This window comes from Lepidochelys kempii, chromosome 27 (assembly GCF_965140285.1).
Source record: "Lepidochelys kempii isolate rLepKem1 chromosome 27, rLepKem1.hap1, whole genome shotgun sequence".
NCBI lineage: Eukaryota > Metazoa > Chordata > Testudines > Cheloniidae > Lepidochelys > Lepidochelys kempii.
The window spans coordinates 13,692,388-13,710,018 of NC_136406.1; the positions used below are offsets into that span (position 1 = coordinate 13,692,388).

Genomic DNA, 17,631 nt, shown 5'->3' on the forward strand with positions numbered 1-17,631 from the left:
CAATAAACGAAGAGCTGTCAGAGGAAGAGGGGGCAAACAAGGTGCTAAGTGGTGCCTGGCAGGGAGGGGTGTGGGCAGCACTAATGAGCCCCGACTCCATTTACCTCTGTACTGTTGAGATCACACTGGTGCGTATCGGTGAACCATCCCGGGCCGCTGGCGCACTGATTGATGTCCACGTTCTGCAGCTTGACGTCCATCCTCACCACGCCCCTGGAAGACAGGAGCAAGGGTTGGGTGCAGCAGGAGCTGGGAATCTGAGCCTTAGGTTCCCCCTCTTTCCTCCCATGGGACCAGGCCGTAGCACTAAGGGTCAAAGAAGCTGCAATGGTCCCCACCATTGTTCTGGTGCCCAGGGTGGGAAAGAAGTCTGCCTTCAACCTATGAATGACCTCTGAACCGAGGCTGTAAACTCAGGCTCTGCCCTTGTGGTCGAATAGCCAGGACACTGGCTTGGCCACATGGGCTCCCAATGGCACAGACATCTTGTTCTGCTTTCACTAAGGCTGTGGGAGGCGTGGGTTTTAGTCTTGGCTCTGCTGCTAACAGGCTCCGTGACCTCATGGAAATAATTTTCCCTCTCTCTGCCTCAGTTTCCCCTTCCACCCCTGTCTGGTTTGTCTATTCAAGCTGTGAGCGCTTTGGGGCAGGGGTTGTCTCTTGTCCACCTAGCACAATGGGACTCAGATTTCCAGTGGCTACTCTCATAGCAAGTCAGGCCGGAAGGGACCTCGAGAGATCATCCAGTCCAGCCCCCTGCACTGAGGCAGGACCAAGTGAACCTAGACCATCCTTGATGAGTTATTTAACCTGCTCTTAAAAAACAGCAATGACAGGGACTCCACAACCTCCCTTGAAAGCCTCACTTCACAGAGCTTAATGACCCTGAAAGGTAGAAAGATTTTTCCCAAGAGCTAACCGAAATCTCCCTATGGCTGCAGATTAAGCTCATTAAATCTTGTCCTACCTCCAGTGGCCATGGAGAACAATGGATTCCTGTCCTCTTTGTAACAGCCCTTAAAGTATTTGAAGAAAGTTAAAGGTCCCGCCCTCAGCCTTCTTTTCTCAAGACTAAACACGCCTGGTTTTTTTAACCTTTCCTCATCGTTCAGGTTTTCTAAACCCTCAATCACTTTTGTTGCTCTTCTCAGGATTCCCTCCAATTTGTCCACTTCTTTCCTGAAGTGGTGCCCAGAACTGAACGCACGATTTCAGCTGAGGCCTCACCAGGGCTAAGCAGAATGAGAGAATCACCCCAGTTACTTCCCATGTCTTACATACAAAGCTCCTGTTAATACACCCCAGAGTGATATTAGCCTTGTGCACCACTGCACGTAAATAACCGTCGTATTGCAGGAGACTGCGACCTGCAAATTGCAGAACCGAAACCTGAGCTGGAAAGAAAGTTGTCTTCGCTGGGAGAACCCTGCCCCTGGGCAGGGGGGACAGTGCCAGGCTGGGGACGTAAGTGGTGCTAAGGTTTCACACTGGCTCTCTGCCCAGGATTCCTCCTGTTTGTACAGAGCTCAGATGAAAGGGGCTAGTGGTCTGCAAAATGTAGTTCTTCTCATCACCACACATAGTGTGCGCACATTTATCTGTGCATAGTTGTGTGCATGGGAGTTGTAGCCATGTGACAGGGAAGGTGGGGGGGGGTTACACGAGGGATACATAAAATGGGAGAACTAGGCCCCATTGGGGCAAATTCCCCTCGGTTAAGCCCGTTACAGTCCTCTGACTACCCCGCAGTTGCACTGGTGTGATTAAGAAGATAATTGGGCCTGGGAGCTAAGAATCCTAGGGCGAGGAGCCATCCAACGAAGGTGACGGGGGAAACAACAGAGAGCAAGGAAAAGGAAACAGATAAACTGGGGGAGAAAGAGAGTGTGGCTGGATGCATGGGGTGGAGAGACAGAAAGACAGACGGATCTTGACTTGCATACGTTGATAGATAGATTAGATCAGCCTGTGCAGCTCTACTCAGGAGCCATTCATTAGTTTTGACCCATTTTCCATGCACCGGATGGCAACAACCTCCTTTCCCTGTTGCATGTCTCTCTCCCTTGTCATTCTCCATCCAGAGACAGGGAGAGTCCTTTAAGCAGCATGGATCCAGAAGCTGGCAGGGAAGGGGGAATCACACGTGCCAGGTGTTGCCTGGGAAGGGACGAGGGGTTGTTTGTTTTGTAAACAAACCCCCGATAGGCAGCGTGGGCTGCAGCAGGCCTGCCTCTACGGGGCGGTGGGCCAGCTGGCTTCCTGGGCTCCCCCCCCGCCCCCCGACGCGCTTCTGCCCTGGATGCAGGGAGATGAGATTTAGGGCTTAGTGACTGCTCAGCCTGTGGGTGTGTCTTGGGCACAGCTGTTCCCGAGGCTGAGTGATCCAGGCAGTCACAACCACCTTTCTATTTATACCACCTGCCTTGGGTGGCAGCCAGAGGCATGGGGGTGAGGTCTGGGGGAGAAAGGGAAGGGAGGCAGGGACACAGCTTGAATTAGGGGAACGTGTGGGTGAATCCCCCATCAGATCCATAATCTGTCTGGCTGGACATATTATAGCAGCTCCCACTAGTGCTGCACAAAGATTGATCACCCTTTTAATTCTAAACCTCATTTAAATAGAGTAGGGTTTCTTAAACGAACACTGCCAGGTTTAGCCTCTGATCCTGCAATGAGCGCCGGGTGAGCGCTGGGATCCGCTGCAGTATCAGGGCCTAAACTCCTAGATTTACGTTCCATAAAACAAATCAATCAAACAAAAAGAAAATAAAATAAAAAACACCCCAGTCCTCCCCTCAACAAAAAACACAGATGTTTTTAAGAAAACTAAAATCCATAGAAATGACCCACAGCCTTATGAGATGGACAGGCTAGGATGATTTAGATAGATAGATAGATAGATAGATGATCGGTGATTAGATTAGATAGAAATTGACTATAAACCGTAAGTGAAACTGATGTGTTTTCAGCACTTGCGTGATGGGCTCTAAAAGGTGAACACAAAGCATCGGGGGTGGAAAGTGAGATTTGTAAAAGGTTTAATCATTTGAGGTATTCGCAGTAACTCAGGGAAGGACATTTCATAGAATCAGGGAAATGTAGGGCTGGAAGGGACCTCAAGAAGTCATCCAGTCCAGCCCCCTGCGCTGAAGCAGGACCTAGACCATCCCTGTCAGGGGTTTGTCCAGCCAGTCTTCTTTTCTCAAGACTAAGGACTTTGGGGGGTTTGTTTTGTGTTTTTTTAAATCTTGGGGGGAAATCCTGAAATATTTACTCAGGTGAAATTCACCTTTGGGAATTCAGCAGGTGCTTTTTTAAAGGATTGAGTAAAATCTGCCTATCTACCTTAGGGTTTTGTGTCACTGCCCATCACCATGGTATCTGAGCACCTACGTACAATACGTTGGCAATGAGCAAAGTCCGTAGTGCACTTGTGACGTCTCTGGCTCTTTTCCCTTTTGGGGGTATAAAGTCCTACTTGGCATAAGAGCAGGGGGGCTGGAACAATTTGTACGCGGGGGGTGGTGGCTGAGAGCCATTGAACCAAACTGTAAACCCTGGATATGATGGAAACCACTTCAAGACAGCAGGTGCAGCTGCACATGAGTTAGTTGGTCTTTAATGAGTGCGAAGTTGCTGCTGTGACCAGTTACCGTGGAAAAGCTGTCGGATAACTGAGTAAAGAATTCAGGATTTAATATCTTTTCATTGCTATTTGTTGTTTGATCGGAGTAGTGCTTCCATATCCCCATCAGGGATCAGGGCCCGGAGCTGTACACAGCTATAACCAACAAATGGTCCTTGCCCCAAAAGGTTTATAAGCTAAGTATGAAATAAAAGGCGACAAATGGATACTTTCCTCCCACTCAAGTCAATGGGGCCGCTCACCTATGTAAAACTAAGCCTGCGTCTACGTGCTTTTGCTGGATCCAGAGTGCTCGGCACCTTGCAGGATTGAGGGACAACAAAGAGAGCTCCATGTGAATCCCACATGGTTAAGGCTCTGGGTCTGTCTACACTACAGTCAGAGAAGCGACTGCAGCACGTGCAGACATACCCCAGCTAGCTCTGGTCTAGCTCGCTGAGCTCCATCCAGCAAGTAGCCTTGGGGGGCGGTAGTGCGGGCTGTACAGGTCCACACAGGACCACTGGGTCGGTACTCGACTGGCAAGCCCAGGTTGCTGCAGGGTCGCTGCTCTTGTTATTGGAGCTGGCTAGATTTGCAGCCACACCTCGGACGGCAGTGTAGACAGACCCTCTGTGCGATTCCAGATGCAGTGGCTGGCTGGACCTGATCAGTTTCCGGAGGTGGCACTGCCTGAGGGAATTTCCTCCTGGAAAATCCACAAGGAGCTCCTACTGCTCACAGAAACTGTGAGAGCCACTCTGGGACTTCCAGCCTTCCCCCTGGGGGTCAGCATGAGGCTTATGCCCTATTTAAGTCATGCTAGGACCAGTTACTTAAGAGCATCTTGGATTGCAAGCTCTGTAGGACAGGGACTGTCTTTTTGTTCTGGGTCTGTACAGCGCCAAGCACAGTGAAGTGCTGGGCGAGGGCACAATAGTAATCATAGTAAACAAACAAGGAGAGGTTAAGTGGGATTATTAAGTGGGGCATAAGCCTTGGGGCCTTCGGCACAGAGATGAATTTTGCCCAGAAAGTGAGAGAGAGAGAGAGTACTGTGCAACTTTGTAGGAAGGGTGGTTTAATGGATCGGGCACTGGACTGAGACTAGGTGTGCGTCCCGGTTCAGACCTAGATGTCCTGTGTGACCTCGCTCAAGTCACTTTGGCCCAGGTCCTCAAAGGTGCCTAACTCCCATTGAAAGCAGGGCAGGGTTAGGTCTTACATGGGAGTTGGGCGCCTAGGTACCTTTGAGGATCAGGGCCTTAATCTCTCTGTGCCTCAGTCCCCACTCCTGCAAAGATGTCCCCCATCCTGGGATGCTGCAAGGCTAAAATCAATCCATTCCCGTGAGGGGCTAGGGTGAGGGCAGATACGTACCTAGGAAGAGGGAGAGCTGCAGGCTGAGAACCAGAACTAAGTGGCTGGCCGGGAGGGCTTTCTTGCCTCCCACTGGAACCTCTCTGCAGAGAACTGACCCAAAGGGAGGTGATTCTGCAGGAGGGGACGGGAAGGCCTTATCCCAGCACAAAGGGCTGCCCGAACAGCCGCTTCTGCCAAGAGGCCCCAGCGGTTTCCCCGTTACAGGGCTCTCAGACAGTGACAGATCTTCAATAGACCTGGAAGTGATCAGAATTCAGGAGGGGGTTTTATATATATGTGAGAGAAAACGCTCATTTATCTAACGAAATTAGGAGAATTAATTTGGGCCATTGTAGTGCCCAATAGACCAGCCATGAGCATGTAAATGAGGACCAACGCCCATCCAATTATTATTTATATTACAACATGGCCTAGCGGCCCCAGTTGAGATCAGGGCCCCATTGTTCTAGGTGCGGTATCGACATGCAGTGAGAGACAGAAGACCTTACAAACTAAACAGATAAGGTAGGAGGGGAAACTGAGGCACGGAGCAGGGACGTGACTGGCTCAAGTCACCCAGCAGGTCAGTGGCACAGAATGAAGGTCTCCTGATTCCCCAGTCTGCTGTTCCACCCATTAGACCACGGTGCCAGTTCTCAACAGGAACTCTGCCCCTTGAATCTGGGAGGAAAGTCAGTCCAATGTAGAGTTGGGAAATCAGGGAGAAAGAGAGTGCGGGGGGAAGGGATGAGTCAGGGAATTATTAAGGGAGCGTGTCAGTGGCACAGGCCACACGGAGTAGCGACTAGGGATTCAGCAACGCATGAAGGACACGTGGGACACGTCGTGAAAGACAGGGGAGGTGGGGAAATAAACGAAGGAGCGGGCTGGGCCAGAGGAGGCGTTGAATTGGGTCTGGTTTGTGCAGATAGCTGCCCAGACAGCCAAGGCAGTGTCTGAAATCTTCTAGGAGGGAACCTCATTCACTGTAAAACTGAAACAACTGCAGTGTCCCTGCTGACGGCTGTCCCCAGCTAACCCTGCGTCTGGAATAAAACCGAAGCTCAAAGGGGCCTGATCGCCGTCCATAGAGCAACACGAATGTGCCGTGCATGAGCGCTAGACGGATGGATTAGCTGGATGATGCTGGAAAGGGGCTGACTGTGTATTTTTACAGCTGTTGTCCAGGCTCTGAGAAGTATTAAGCTCCACCAGGGAAGCCATTTTCCTTATATTTTTTTTCAACAGGGCTCCCTTCCACAATTCGCATTGCTCTAGTGAGAGGCGTCTGCGGGTAGAAACGTTGGCCATGCATTTCCAGCCGTGGGGAGGGATATATATATATATTTTTTTACAATGCTGAGAATACTTGTCTGGCAGGGGTGTGTGTGTTTGTGAGACTGTGTGCGTCTCAGTGATTGTGTGGCTAGGTGTGTATCTGAGTGTCTGTGGTTCTGAATATGTATGTGACTCTGCGTGTGTGGGATTGGGTGTGAGTCTGAGTGCATGTGTGTGTGACTGTGTGGGATTGTGTGTCTGTGACTGTGTGTCCATAGGAGTGCGTGTGCGTGTACCCTGCGATTTATACAAAAGGCACGGACGGTTACACAACATGGTGGTACCTTTGTAGCAGGGCATGACTTTATAGGAGATGAAACTGACCCATACGGCCCTAGGTGACCAGAAACAAGCAGGAGGGCATGATGTATACTCAGATCAGACTTATTCACCTGCATAAACTCGTGGCCAGGGGGTGCCATCTATGCTTGGAGGACACAGTGTAAACGGCCACCTGTTATTTCTGTTTTCTGTAAGCAGGAAAACAGCTGGGAATAGAAGGGAGAGCCGGGGGGACCTATTGATGCCTAGATACGTGCAAAAGCAGAATGCTGAGACTCTGGGTGGCTCCAGATGGCACCAGCTTCAGAAAACAAATAGAAAGAGATACATGCCTCCATCAGCACCTAATCCTTCCCCATCCTAAGGCTGGGGTCATGGGACCGCTCTTTGGATAGAGGGTAATATTGCTTCTCACTTCGAGACAATAAGGCAGGACCCAAGAGCAGAATCACCTGTAGGAGACACCCCCCAAGAAAAGATGAAACCAATCTGTTCATTGACTTGATCACAGTCTGTAAGTACCTACGTGGGGAACCAACATTTCATAACGGGCTCTTCAGTCTAGCAGAGGAAGGTCTAACACGATCCAGCGGCTGGAAGTTGAAGCTAGACAAATTCAGACCGGAAATAAGGCGTAAATTTAATGGTAAGAGTCATTAACCATCAGAGCAATTTACCTGGGGGCAGTTCTCTGGCCTGTGTTATGCAGGAGGTCAGACTGGATGATCACAATGGGCCCTGCTGGCCTTAGGATGTCTGACTCCAGTTCCAAGCTCTGGATGTAGCTCCAATCTTCTTCTCTCTATAATGGGCTGAATTAGATTCCAGCCACCCCAACTATGGAAGGTTCCAGCTCCAAATCCGCAGTGACCCAGAGTCCTGAGTCACTTTGGGGAGGTCCTTGGATTTGACCCACCAGATCTGAGACTTTGGATGCAACTCTGGATTGGAACGTTTGGTTTGGGCTCCAGGATGTGAAGCGCTAGAAGGAAACGCATAAATCCTATTTCTGGGCAGCTATCCTAGAGAACAGGCTCTGACTGGAATCTGTAGAAAGTTAACCTCGGAGCCCTGGGAAAGCATTGGCAATGTTCTGGTCTTATCACCCAGCATTCTGGTCCTGCATCTTCTCTTGTGATCCTAGGTTTACCGTCCCTTCGCACTGGCATAGATCAACCCTCTTGAGCATCATCGTTCCAGAAACACCTCGGTATCAAACGCCAAAGGCTCCGAGTCCAGAGCTGGCCCTATAAACCATAGCTGGGTAGAAGGATGCCACTGTCTTATGAGAGCCGCTGTAGTCCAGTGGGGGAAACACTAGATTGGGATCCAGGTAAATCCCAGTGCTGCTTCTGACCTGCTGCTTGTCTTTGCGCTTCTATTGTCCCCTCTCTGGCTTGTCTGACCTGCCCTCTCTCCTGTTGGCCAAGCCTGTTTGGCTCCTTGGTCACGGCATGGAAAGACAGGGGCTTGCTGGGGGGAATCCATTTCGCCTTGTCATAGGGCCGATCGCCCAGGCCACGCCGGTGAGGCTGTGTTAACCCTTTGCTGCTCACCAGGTGGCCTGGCCTGGCACCCTCTCCCTGCTCTGACACGGTCCCCGATAGATCTGGAATGCTGGGGTGCAAACGAGGTTGAGGCCCCCTCCATTTCAGTCGGTCCCTGGCCACTCTGGGGGCTGAAAATAGCTTCTCCCCTCCCCCTACATGATCTCGTGCAAAGGACGCCCGTGGGGAGCCTGGGAGGAAAGACGGGGATGCCAAGGGTGGCACAGAGGCTTGGCACCGAGCGTCAGAGTTGCCAGCTGGAAGCTTGTAGCCCCCAGAAGCAGAGCAGGACCAAACACACAGGATGCCTGGAGTCTGGCAGGAGCGCTGGAATTCCCTGTGATCAGAGTGAGCCGCGGCAGGAAAGGAGGGATGAGGCCAGGGGGGTGAAAGGGCTCCCCCTGCTCCCAATCCATCGGTGACCCGTCATGCCGTACCTCAAACCCCCCCTTGTAATAACCACATGGAGCCAGGTTCGTTCAGGGCCCAGCCATGGATTGGCTGGCCAGGGCTGTGGCTTGGGGTCACCACCTGAATATACAGTGACAATGTCAGCTGGCGTCCAGCCTGTCTTCCAGCAGAGTCCAGGGCACTGGAAACCCCGGGGAAGGGGTGAGGAAAGATGTGGTGGAGACCCAGCGGTGTGTACGCTGGGGGCCCCTGCAGGTCCACACCCAGGACGATGGACCAGAGGGGGTCCCCAGAGCTCTGTCCCTGGGTAGCTGGGCTGACGGGCACCTCTGCAGCTCTGTGCCAAGGCGTAGGTGGGATGAAGAAATTCCTGCAGCTCTGCACCTCTGAGCATGTAAGTGGCAGGGATCCCGGCCCCTCTGCACCCAGAGAGTGGGGGCTGGGGGAACCACGCTGCACTGCATCCCAGGGGTACGCTAGGTGGGGGGATCCCCCTGTTTTGCACCCGTGGTGGGGTATGTTAGGTAGGGGATCCCCCAGTCTGGCACCCTGAGGTGGGGTTCGTTCAGTGCCGGGGGGGGGCTGTCCACCAGCTCTGCATCCTGGTGTGAGGTATGTTATGTCAGGTGGGGGATCCCCAGCTCTGCACATGGGGGTGGGGTATTTTAGGTCAGGGTATCTCCAACTTCGTACCCCGAGGTGGGATATTGTAGGTGGGGGATCCCCAGCTCCGCATGCCGGGGTGGGGTGTATTAGGAGGGGGATCCCCAGCTCTGCATCCAGGGGAGATATGTTACATGGGGGGAATCCCCCAGTTTGGCACCCCGGGGTGGGGTACGTTAGGTGGGGGGAATGCCCTAGTTTGGCACCCCAGTTAGGTGGGGGGCAGGTCCCTCAGCTCTGCACTCTGCAGTGCGGGGGTGGGGGGGAATTCCTCCAAGTCTGCAGCCCAGGGAAGTGAGACAAGAAAAGAATCCGCCCACCCCCGGCTGCGGGCTGGAGGGGAGGGGGAATGCAGCGCTCTGAATGCTCCTTCCCAAGCACCCCCCCACCCTCATCTTCATGCACCTCCCCCCACAGGCACAACCCCCCCGGTGTCGCCCCCACTCACTTGAACTCAGGGCTCAGGTCCGGCTTCAACCCGTAGAAGGAGGAGGACAGGGTCACCATCCAGCTGGGCAGGAACTTGCTCTCCTGGCACTCCAGGAAGGGCAGCGACCACTTGACGTGGCTGGAGTCCATCACATAGCTGTCGCCCCGGTTCCACTTGGGGGTGTCCAGGCTCTTGAGGTCATTGCTGAGGACCCGCTTGTGCAGGAAAAGGCCCCGCTGGGCCTGCAGGCCGTTGAACCACTGGTTTTCCCAGCTCAGGTTCCGCAGGCTCTCAGAAGAGGCGGACAGGTCCTGCAGCAGGATCTCGTTGTTCTCCTTTGTGGCCTGGAGCATCAGCTGAGGTTTGGAAGACGCCGGGTGGGCGTCAAAGGTCAGCACAGCCCGGTAGACCTGGGGATCCCCTTCAACGACGCTCCGGACCAGGGCATGGTACCACTCCACATCCTCCTTGACGCTCGACTCCCTGATGTCATTGGTCTGGAAGATCATGTTGAGGAAGTTGGTGGCATGGGTTAGGGTCTCGGTGGCCCCCCTCAGGGTGGAGCGCAGGCCCGGCGGGGGGCTGGAGGCCCTGCCCCCATCCCGCACCTCGAAGCGGTGGCTGCAGTTGGCTTGGGAGAGCCTCAGAGCATCCCCCGAGTACAGGAAAGTCAAGGCTGCCTCAGAACCCTCCAGGTCCACCTTGTCCAGGTCCGGGGTGGGCACCCAAGTGGAAGCTGAGGAAGAGGACGATGATGGAGTCCATTCCTTCGCCTTGGGCGTCCTGGCCTTGGGGGGAGGCGACCTCTGGGGCTGGAAGATCCCTGCACCCCACACAAGCTCCATCTGGAAGCCCCAGAGCAGAGGCCACAGCCAGACCCCCATGGCTGGGTGAAGGGATCAAAAGAGCCGAGAGCCTGCCACCCTGCAGCCGGCAGGGCTCATCTCAGCAGCAGTGGCAGCAGAAGCCGGGCAGGGGGAAGAAGCCCCCCTTTCCCGCAGACAAGTGGTGGTGCATCGGGAGACCCTTAGGAGGTGGAAGAACAAAGCGGTGACAGGTTCATGGCTAAGAGAAGCCGTGGCGGTGTGCATTTATGCCTGCCCAAGTGTCCTCTGCGTCTCCTGAAATATGCAGGACTCTCCCGCAATTGCTCATTCTGTTTGTTTTGTTTTTTTTTTGCCCCCCCCCCCCCCCCCCGCCACCCCCTCCCCCCTTTGCTGGCAACGGAACGGACGTCACCGGCTCCAAACTATGTACATCTGTCGGCGCTGCCCTCCTCGCCACCCCTCCCCGGTCGCTCGTCCACGCCTGGACCTAATGCGAAGGCTTTTAAATCGCTGCAGATCCTCCCCCCGCCCCCCCCTCCCCGCCCCGGAGCGCCTCGCTGCCCACTAATGCTCCAAATGGAGACATCCACCCCGGGCCGGAGGCAGGGACTGATTGAGGGCGAGTCTCTCTCCTGCGTTAGGTCCATTAGGGAGATCTGGGGCTGGCTGTGATGCGAGCAAATCCTAGATGGGGCTCCATGGCAACGGAGCCTGTCCATGCCTCGCCCCCACCCCGCTTCCCCATTCATCGCTTCGCCAAGGCCAGGATGGGCATTTATAAGGTCACCCGCTGCTGTTCGCATCACGCCGCGACATGGAATTAACCATTTCGGCTCCGCCTGGCCGGGGCGGGGGCCGGGGCTGTGTGTGTGCGGGGGGGGGTTCAGCCACTCTGCGGGGCTCACGAGCCGCGCCTGCTACGCACCCAGGGTCACCAGGCGGCGTGTCCGTGACTGGCGGCCTGGGGCGAGAAGCGGGGAGCAGACGGAAAGGGGAGTGGGCTGGAGAGAATGAAAAAGGGACCGAGACACAGACAGAGCGAGCGAGAGGCCATCCGGGAGGGAGAGCGCCAGAGCCGGGGGTGCCGCAGCCCCGGCTCGAAGTGGGTCTGCCCGATGCGGGGCGTAGGGTTGGGTTGGACGGTGCTCGGCACCCCCCCCGCTGCACGGGTTGTTCCGAGGGCACTGGACCGAGGGAGAGGAGGGCGGCGGGGGGTGGGGGGGCTGGGAGCGGCCTCCCCTCCTGCGGACAAGAGTTTCTGCTTCAGCTGCCTGTTAGCACACACGCCTGGCTGCTGGGAATGGGGGGATGAGCTGGGAGGCCCCTACAGGCTAAGCCGGGCTGCAGGGCGCAGAGTCCTTTGCAGACATCGGCTATTTATGAACCAGGAGGAGGCAGGTAACCGTCCCACCCAGGGCCAGAGATCCAGGACGGTGTAACCCTCCCACCGAGAGATCCGGGACAGTGTAACCCTCCCACCCAAGACCAGAGATCCGGGACGGTGTAACCCTCCCACCCAAGACCAGAGATCCGGGACAGTGTAACACTCCAACCCAGAGACCCGGGACAGTGTAACCCTCCCACCCAGGGCTAGAGACCCGGGACGGTGTAACCCTCCCACCCAGGGACAGGGACCCGGGACGGTGTAACCCTCACACCCAGGGACAGGGACCCGGGATGGTGTAACCCTCATATCCAGGGCCAGGGACCCAGGAGGGTGTAACCCTCACACCCAGGGACAGGGACCCGGGATGGTGTAACCCTCACACCTGGGGCCCCGGGATCAGAGTTCCAGGGTGAAGGGGACAGCCATGCATCTGCAGCCACTTGATTTAGGCTAGAGGAAGGTGACAAGCCGCTGTTGGGGGTGCACCTCTGCTTGTGGACTGGGAGCCTGATTCTCCCCCCGCTCAGCCTGGGGCAGTGACTCCATCCAAGTCAATGGGGCGAATGGGGAAGGAGGGGCTGGAGCGGAGCTCAAAGGACTGGGCTGATGGTTCTGAGCGACCGATGTGCTGGATCCCCCGAGCAGGGGGAAAGCAGAGGCTGCTGCCTTTTGATTTAGGCTTAAACCGAATCCCGCTCTCCCAGGGATGGTTCCGCTCGGCCAGTGCCACACCCACAGTGCTGATGGCTCCTGCTTCCTCCTCTCTATCTAACCCTGTGTCCTGATCTGCCGCCTAGCTAGCCTGTTCCCCATTGTGAAGGCGGGAAACTGAGGCACGATGTGCCTTGCCCCAGGTCCCACAGCGAGTCAGTGGCAGAGCCAGGCAGAGGACCCAGATCCCCTGATGCATGGCCGTGTTCTGCAGCGGCTAGCCCGTGCGGCCAGCTCCCGCTGCTGCCTCCCCATCAGCACACAGAGGGTGGTGCTGTCATGCCACGTCGAGTCGTTCGGTTGGACTGGCACGTTTACCAGCCAGGTCCTCGGCTCTGTGGAAAAGGACCTGAGCCGCAGTCTCACGAGCGTTGACGCGCCCGGCTTTAACACCTCGATGGCCCCCTGCACTTGAACCTGTCCGGCCAACAGACTTCACCTGGGGGTGGGCGGGGGGCGCCTGGCGCCTGCCTGCGGCTAATGGCATTTGGCTCGTTTACGGAATCCCCGCAATGAGCAAGGAGGGAAACCGGGCAGATCGGCAGCAGTGACAAAGCTGGAGGGAGCGTCTAGGGCTTTCCCCATGGCGAGGGCGTGCAGGCTCGGCCCTGGGCCCGTCACGACGATGCTTTTGCCCAGTGGGCTCTGGAGCGCTTGCCAGGGCACGATTCCCAAGCCACTGAGCAGCACCGGCTCAATCCCACTGGAGTCAGGCTGACGGGGAGGAGAACTGGGACGGGCACCCATCCACCCACGGCCTGGTGTGTGGGGACGGGCTTAGGTGGGAATGTGTGAACTGTTCCCTAGAGAGCCTCCTTAGCTGTGTCCGAAATCGGCTCGCTCAGTGCCGGCTGCTGGGTCAGGCCCAGAGAGGGTTGAACTGAAGGGTGATGGGGCATCGGGGGAAAGTCTTTCAGCGTTGCTGCTTGCCCACGGGCCCTGCAATCCCCACCTGCCGGAGCTGACTGCGGCTCCGATCTCATCGAACTCCGTGGAGGAGCAAATGCACCGGGATGTCCCACGCAGCCGGGTCCCTGGGAAGGATGCGCCTGAACCCCCACAAGCTCCAAAGGCTTTATCGCCTCATGACCTGGCTGGATACGGCTGAACATCCCCCGCAAGAGGACTCCCCCCCACCACACACACTGCAGGGTTTCACCTTGCCCAGCCGCTTGGCTTTGTGTCACCAGGGGGCGCTGTTACATCACAGAAGTCCCCTTTCCCATTAACTCTACATGCCCATAGTTCACTCCTGCCCCAAGTGTTCAGTTCTCAGCCCTTTGCCTCACCTGCATGTGCTGTGGGGGCCTCCAGCAGGGATGGGCTGGCGTGCGCAGCCGTAAAGCCCACGCTGTGCCCTGGGGCAGGCCAGGTGAACACTAAATAGCAAAGGTGTCGGTGCCATGGGGGAATGACACAAACCACGATGGAATCACTCGGCTTCTGATGAAGCAGGGGAGAGACCTTGGCCCTAGAAACCCTCTCTGGAGAACACTCCCCGGATTCACAGGGCTGTTATGTCGCAATACAGCCTAGAAGGCCCCACCTGAGATCAGGCTCCGTGGTGCTGGGCCTGGCACAGACACATGGTAAGAGATAGGGCCCACCTGGAAGAGCCGGTGGTCTAGATAGACAAGGGGCAGGAGCAATGGAGTATTAAGGTCTCCATTTTACAGATGGGGAAACTGAGGCACTGAACGATTAAGGAAGAGATTTTCGAGCACCCACAGCCAGGGCCAGATGTTCAAGAAGAGCTCATTTAGGCTGAGCAATTCTGAAAGATCTGGTCCCACACAGCTTGTCACTCTGAGATAGCGCGTGCCAGGAAGCAAACCCAGATCCTAGCTATGACTATGCTTCCCTCTTTACACCCTTCTGCAGCAAAGCACCAGTCCCTGAGTGCTCTCAAAGCACTCTGCACACAGGAATGCAGCCACCCAGCCCCCGCAAGAGGCAGGTCATCCCCATGTCTTACAGAGAGGACACCCCAGGCACAGAGGGGTTACCTGTCCTGCGAGATCACAGTGCAGGCTTGATCCTGCTAGTGCAGGGGCAAGGTGTGGCTCACAGGCCTGCAAGTTACAAAGTGATGGGGAGCCCGGGGAGCCGCGAAGCAGGAGAGAGGCCTAAGAGGGGAGCAAATAGCTACGCACCTCCTCAGCACAAAGAAGATGCTGCATCTCCCTTGTCTATGTTTAGTGCCCATCTCCTGCTCACGTGGACTGGGCAGCCTGTCCTGCTTGGCACCCTGAGAGGGCTGCTGGATCTAGGTGTCTATCTGTAATAATACCGCATGCATCATTTCCCCACTGTAGAAATAGTAGCGTCGGGAGCCCTTTTCCATGGAGACAGGGTTCCAGATGGGAAACAGACACGCCCCGGGCTGCTAAATGAATCTGCACTTCTCCCTGCATCATGTAGCACTGTGCCCCTTTGCACGCTCCTAGGGAAGCAGTTAACAGGAACGGGAAGCACGGCCTAGTGGTTAGAGTCCAGGTGTGTAAGTCCAGCAAGCTGGGCTGGGTGACCTTGGGCAAGTCTTCACCCTCCCACCCTGTGCTTCAGTTTCCCCGTCTGTGAAATGGGGATCATGTTCCTGACTGACGTGGCCTGCCCTGGCAGATTAAAGTTTGCAATCAGAGCAGAGCATTTGTCCGGAGGGAACTGACCCAACCCTGAAAAATCCAGCATCATGGGGGGCTTTGGAAAATGTCTCCCTAGTTGCTTTGGCTGCTGTTTCATGCCGTCCTTCACTGGTATCTTCAGAGAATTGCCCTTAATCCTTCTCCCAAAAACGCAACTGGGCTGAAACGGCCACTTTCGAGGGCCAACCCTAAGCCAGCCGGGCGGTCAGTGGCGCTGCTGGGTCTAACTTCTAGCATCATTTAAAGGGATCTGGGATGCTGGGAGAAGCAATGTGCCTCCTCTCCCTCCCCCCTCCCCCCCCCGTGCTCAGCTTAACTCTCTCCGAATGCAGCTCTTGCATTCTGGTCACTTAACTCAAATCGCATGTAATGATGTGAAAGTCAATTGCATTCTCCATTCCATTACCCCAGCTGCAAAGCTGGGCTGCAGAGTAGCAGCCGTGTTAGTCTGTATTCGCAAAAAGAAAAGGAGTACTTGTGGCACCTTAGAGACTAACCAATTTATTTGAGCATAAGCTTTCGTGAGCTACAGCTCACTTCATCAGAGCTTTGGTTTTCCATTAAGCCCCTTTTCTGTAAAGTTCCATATTGTTACATTAAACTACCTGCTTTGCAGTAGCACCTTAGCGCATCTTTTGCAATTCACCAGGACCTGCCCTTTTTCTCTTGGCCGGATGTCACAGGCAATCCGTTTCCTACAGTGAGCACAGAAGTGGTTTCACGTTGTGGAGGCAGCTAGTCCTGCTCAGGTCAGTAGCAGGTTTTGAACCTCCTGCCTTCAGCACCAAAAGCACGAGTCTCTGTTGGCTGAGCTAAAGGAGTATCTCAGGTTATTAGATCTAGTAACAGTCTCATAACCGCCTTACCACTAGCAGGAGACCACTCCCAGTTTGTATTGTGGAAGCACCTAGCGGCAGGGCCTTGCACTGTGCCATGCTTGCTACCTTAGACAAGTGATCCCCAAACTTTTCCCCTTCCACCCCCTCTTAACTGGTCCGCACTCCCCTTCTCCCAAAAGCGGTGGTCAGGAGTCAGGGCCAGGAGAAGGGCTGGAGCCACAGTTGGGAGCTGGGGTCAGGAGCGGCACCATGGCTGGGAGCGGGGCTGCAGTCAGGGCCAGGGCCAGCGCTGCAGGGTCTGTGGTCGGGGCCGGGACCAGGAGTGAGCTGGGGGCAGAGTGGTGCTGGGTGGTGCTCCCTCCCTGCCCCCCGTGGGGGCTTGCCCAGCCCCCCCCCCAAACTTTCCTCCACACCCCCCTGGGGTCATGCCCCACAGTTTGGTAACCACTGCCTTAGACCCTCTCATCACGCCCTACAAAGAGGACCCTGATCTCTAGCGCCTCCCCCTGGCTTAGTTTAGGTCAACGAGGGAGCCTTGTCCTGCCCGCTCTGCAGCGGGAAGGAGAACGCTGGAGACGGGGCCAGGCTGCAGATGTGGGCTCTGAATTTAAACGTCCCCGTGGGCCAGGTTGGGGTCTGAGGTTCTGGTTCTAGAAGAAAACGGTTGGTTTCTAGAGGACCCCTGCTCACACCACCGCAAAACACCGGGCCGCTGTGCAGCGAAAGGGGGGTGAATTCTTGCGAGTCAGACCCGGACGTGGCGCTGCCAGCACTAGGGCTGACGTGCCAGGCCACGGAGCGCCACGTGAGCCCGTGTTCGTTTTCCTCCTTTATGGGGCTGAGTCTGGATCTCCAGGCGTTGTGTTTTGCAGGTGCTCAGCAGCCAGGAGAGAAACTGCATCAACACATGGACCCTGGAGCCTCAACTCGGGACCTAACTCCCAGTGGGGAGGTTCCAGGTCTGCTCCTGTCTCTGGAATCATCAAGGGCCAGATTCTGTGCAGCACCTAGCCGGCAGGAAGGAGTCACTCTCCCAGGGTGAGTCCAGAGGAAGGGCTGGGCGCCCGCTCAGGCTGTGCGGGGAACTCAGGGCATCTATATAGAGAACTGCTCAGGGGAGCAAAGGGCTGGGCAAGGGGGTGTCTCTATGGGCAGCAGGGATGGTGCTTGCACTCAGCCCTGTCTCCTCTCTGAGCTCCTGGCATCTGGCTAGCTACCCCACCCTTGTTCCTGTCTATACTTCCCAGCTACCACTGAGTGGGCAGGGGGCTGGGCAGACTCCTCTCCTGGCCAGCACCTAATGCCGGGGGTCTTGCAGCAGGGCTGAGCGCGGGGCGTGACTGTGGCAGTGAAGAGGTCCCTGCTGGGAGGTGTGTGAATCAGGAGGCAGCTGCAGAGATGACCAGGGGAGGGAACAGGCAGGAGCTCACTCGTTCACCCAGGGTGCTGCAGGGGTGGGTATGCACTGGGTTCAACTCTGCCTAGTGAGGCTGGTGCAAAGAGCCTGGGGAGTAGGCTCCCCCCGCCTCCACCCCTCACACCATGGGCTTCTGGGCAGGTGCAG

The 17,631-nt window shown here is 55.9% G+C and overlaps 1 protein-coding gene across 3 annotated transcripts in view; it reads right to left on the reverse strand.

The window, feature by feature from the left end:
- The window catches only part of GPR179 (G protein-coupled receptor 179), a 37,033-nt gene extending 26,219 nt beyond the window's left edge, over positions 1-10,814 (reverse strand). For 2 of the 3 annotated variants that reach the window (XR_012156344.2, XM_073325677.2), the window contains exons 1-2: positions 9,677-10,814; positions 105-213 (exon numbers count right to left, since the gene is read on the reverse strand). Coding sequence is in view for 2 of the 3 variants with exons in the window: in XM_073325677.2 (XP_073181778.2) it covers positions 105-213; positions 9,677-10,542 (975 nt within the window). In the remaining variant the exon portion in view is untranslated. Of the gene's footprint in view, positions 1-104; positions 214-7,133; positions 7,189-9,676 lie in introns of those variants that run through there. The other variant, XM_073325678.2, reaches the window with a different exon arrangement.
- Positions 10,815-17,631: the final 6,817 nt, after the last annotated feature.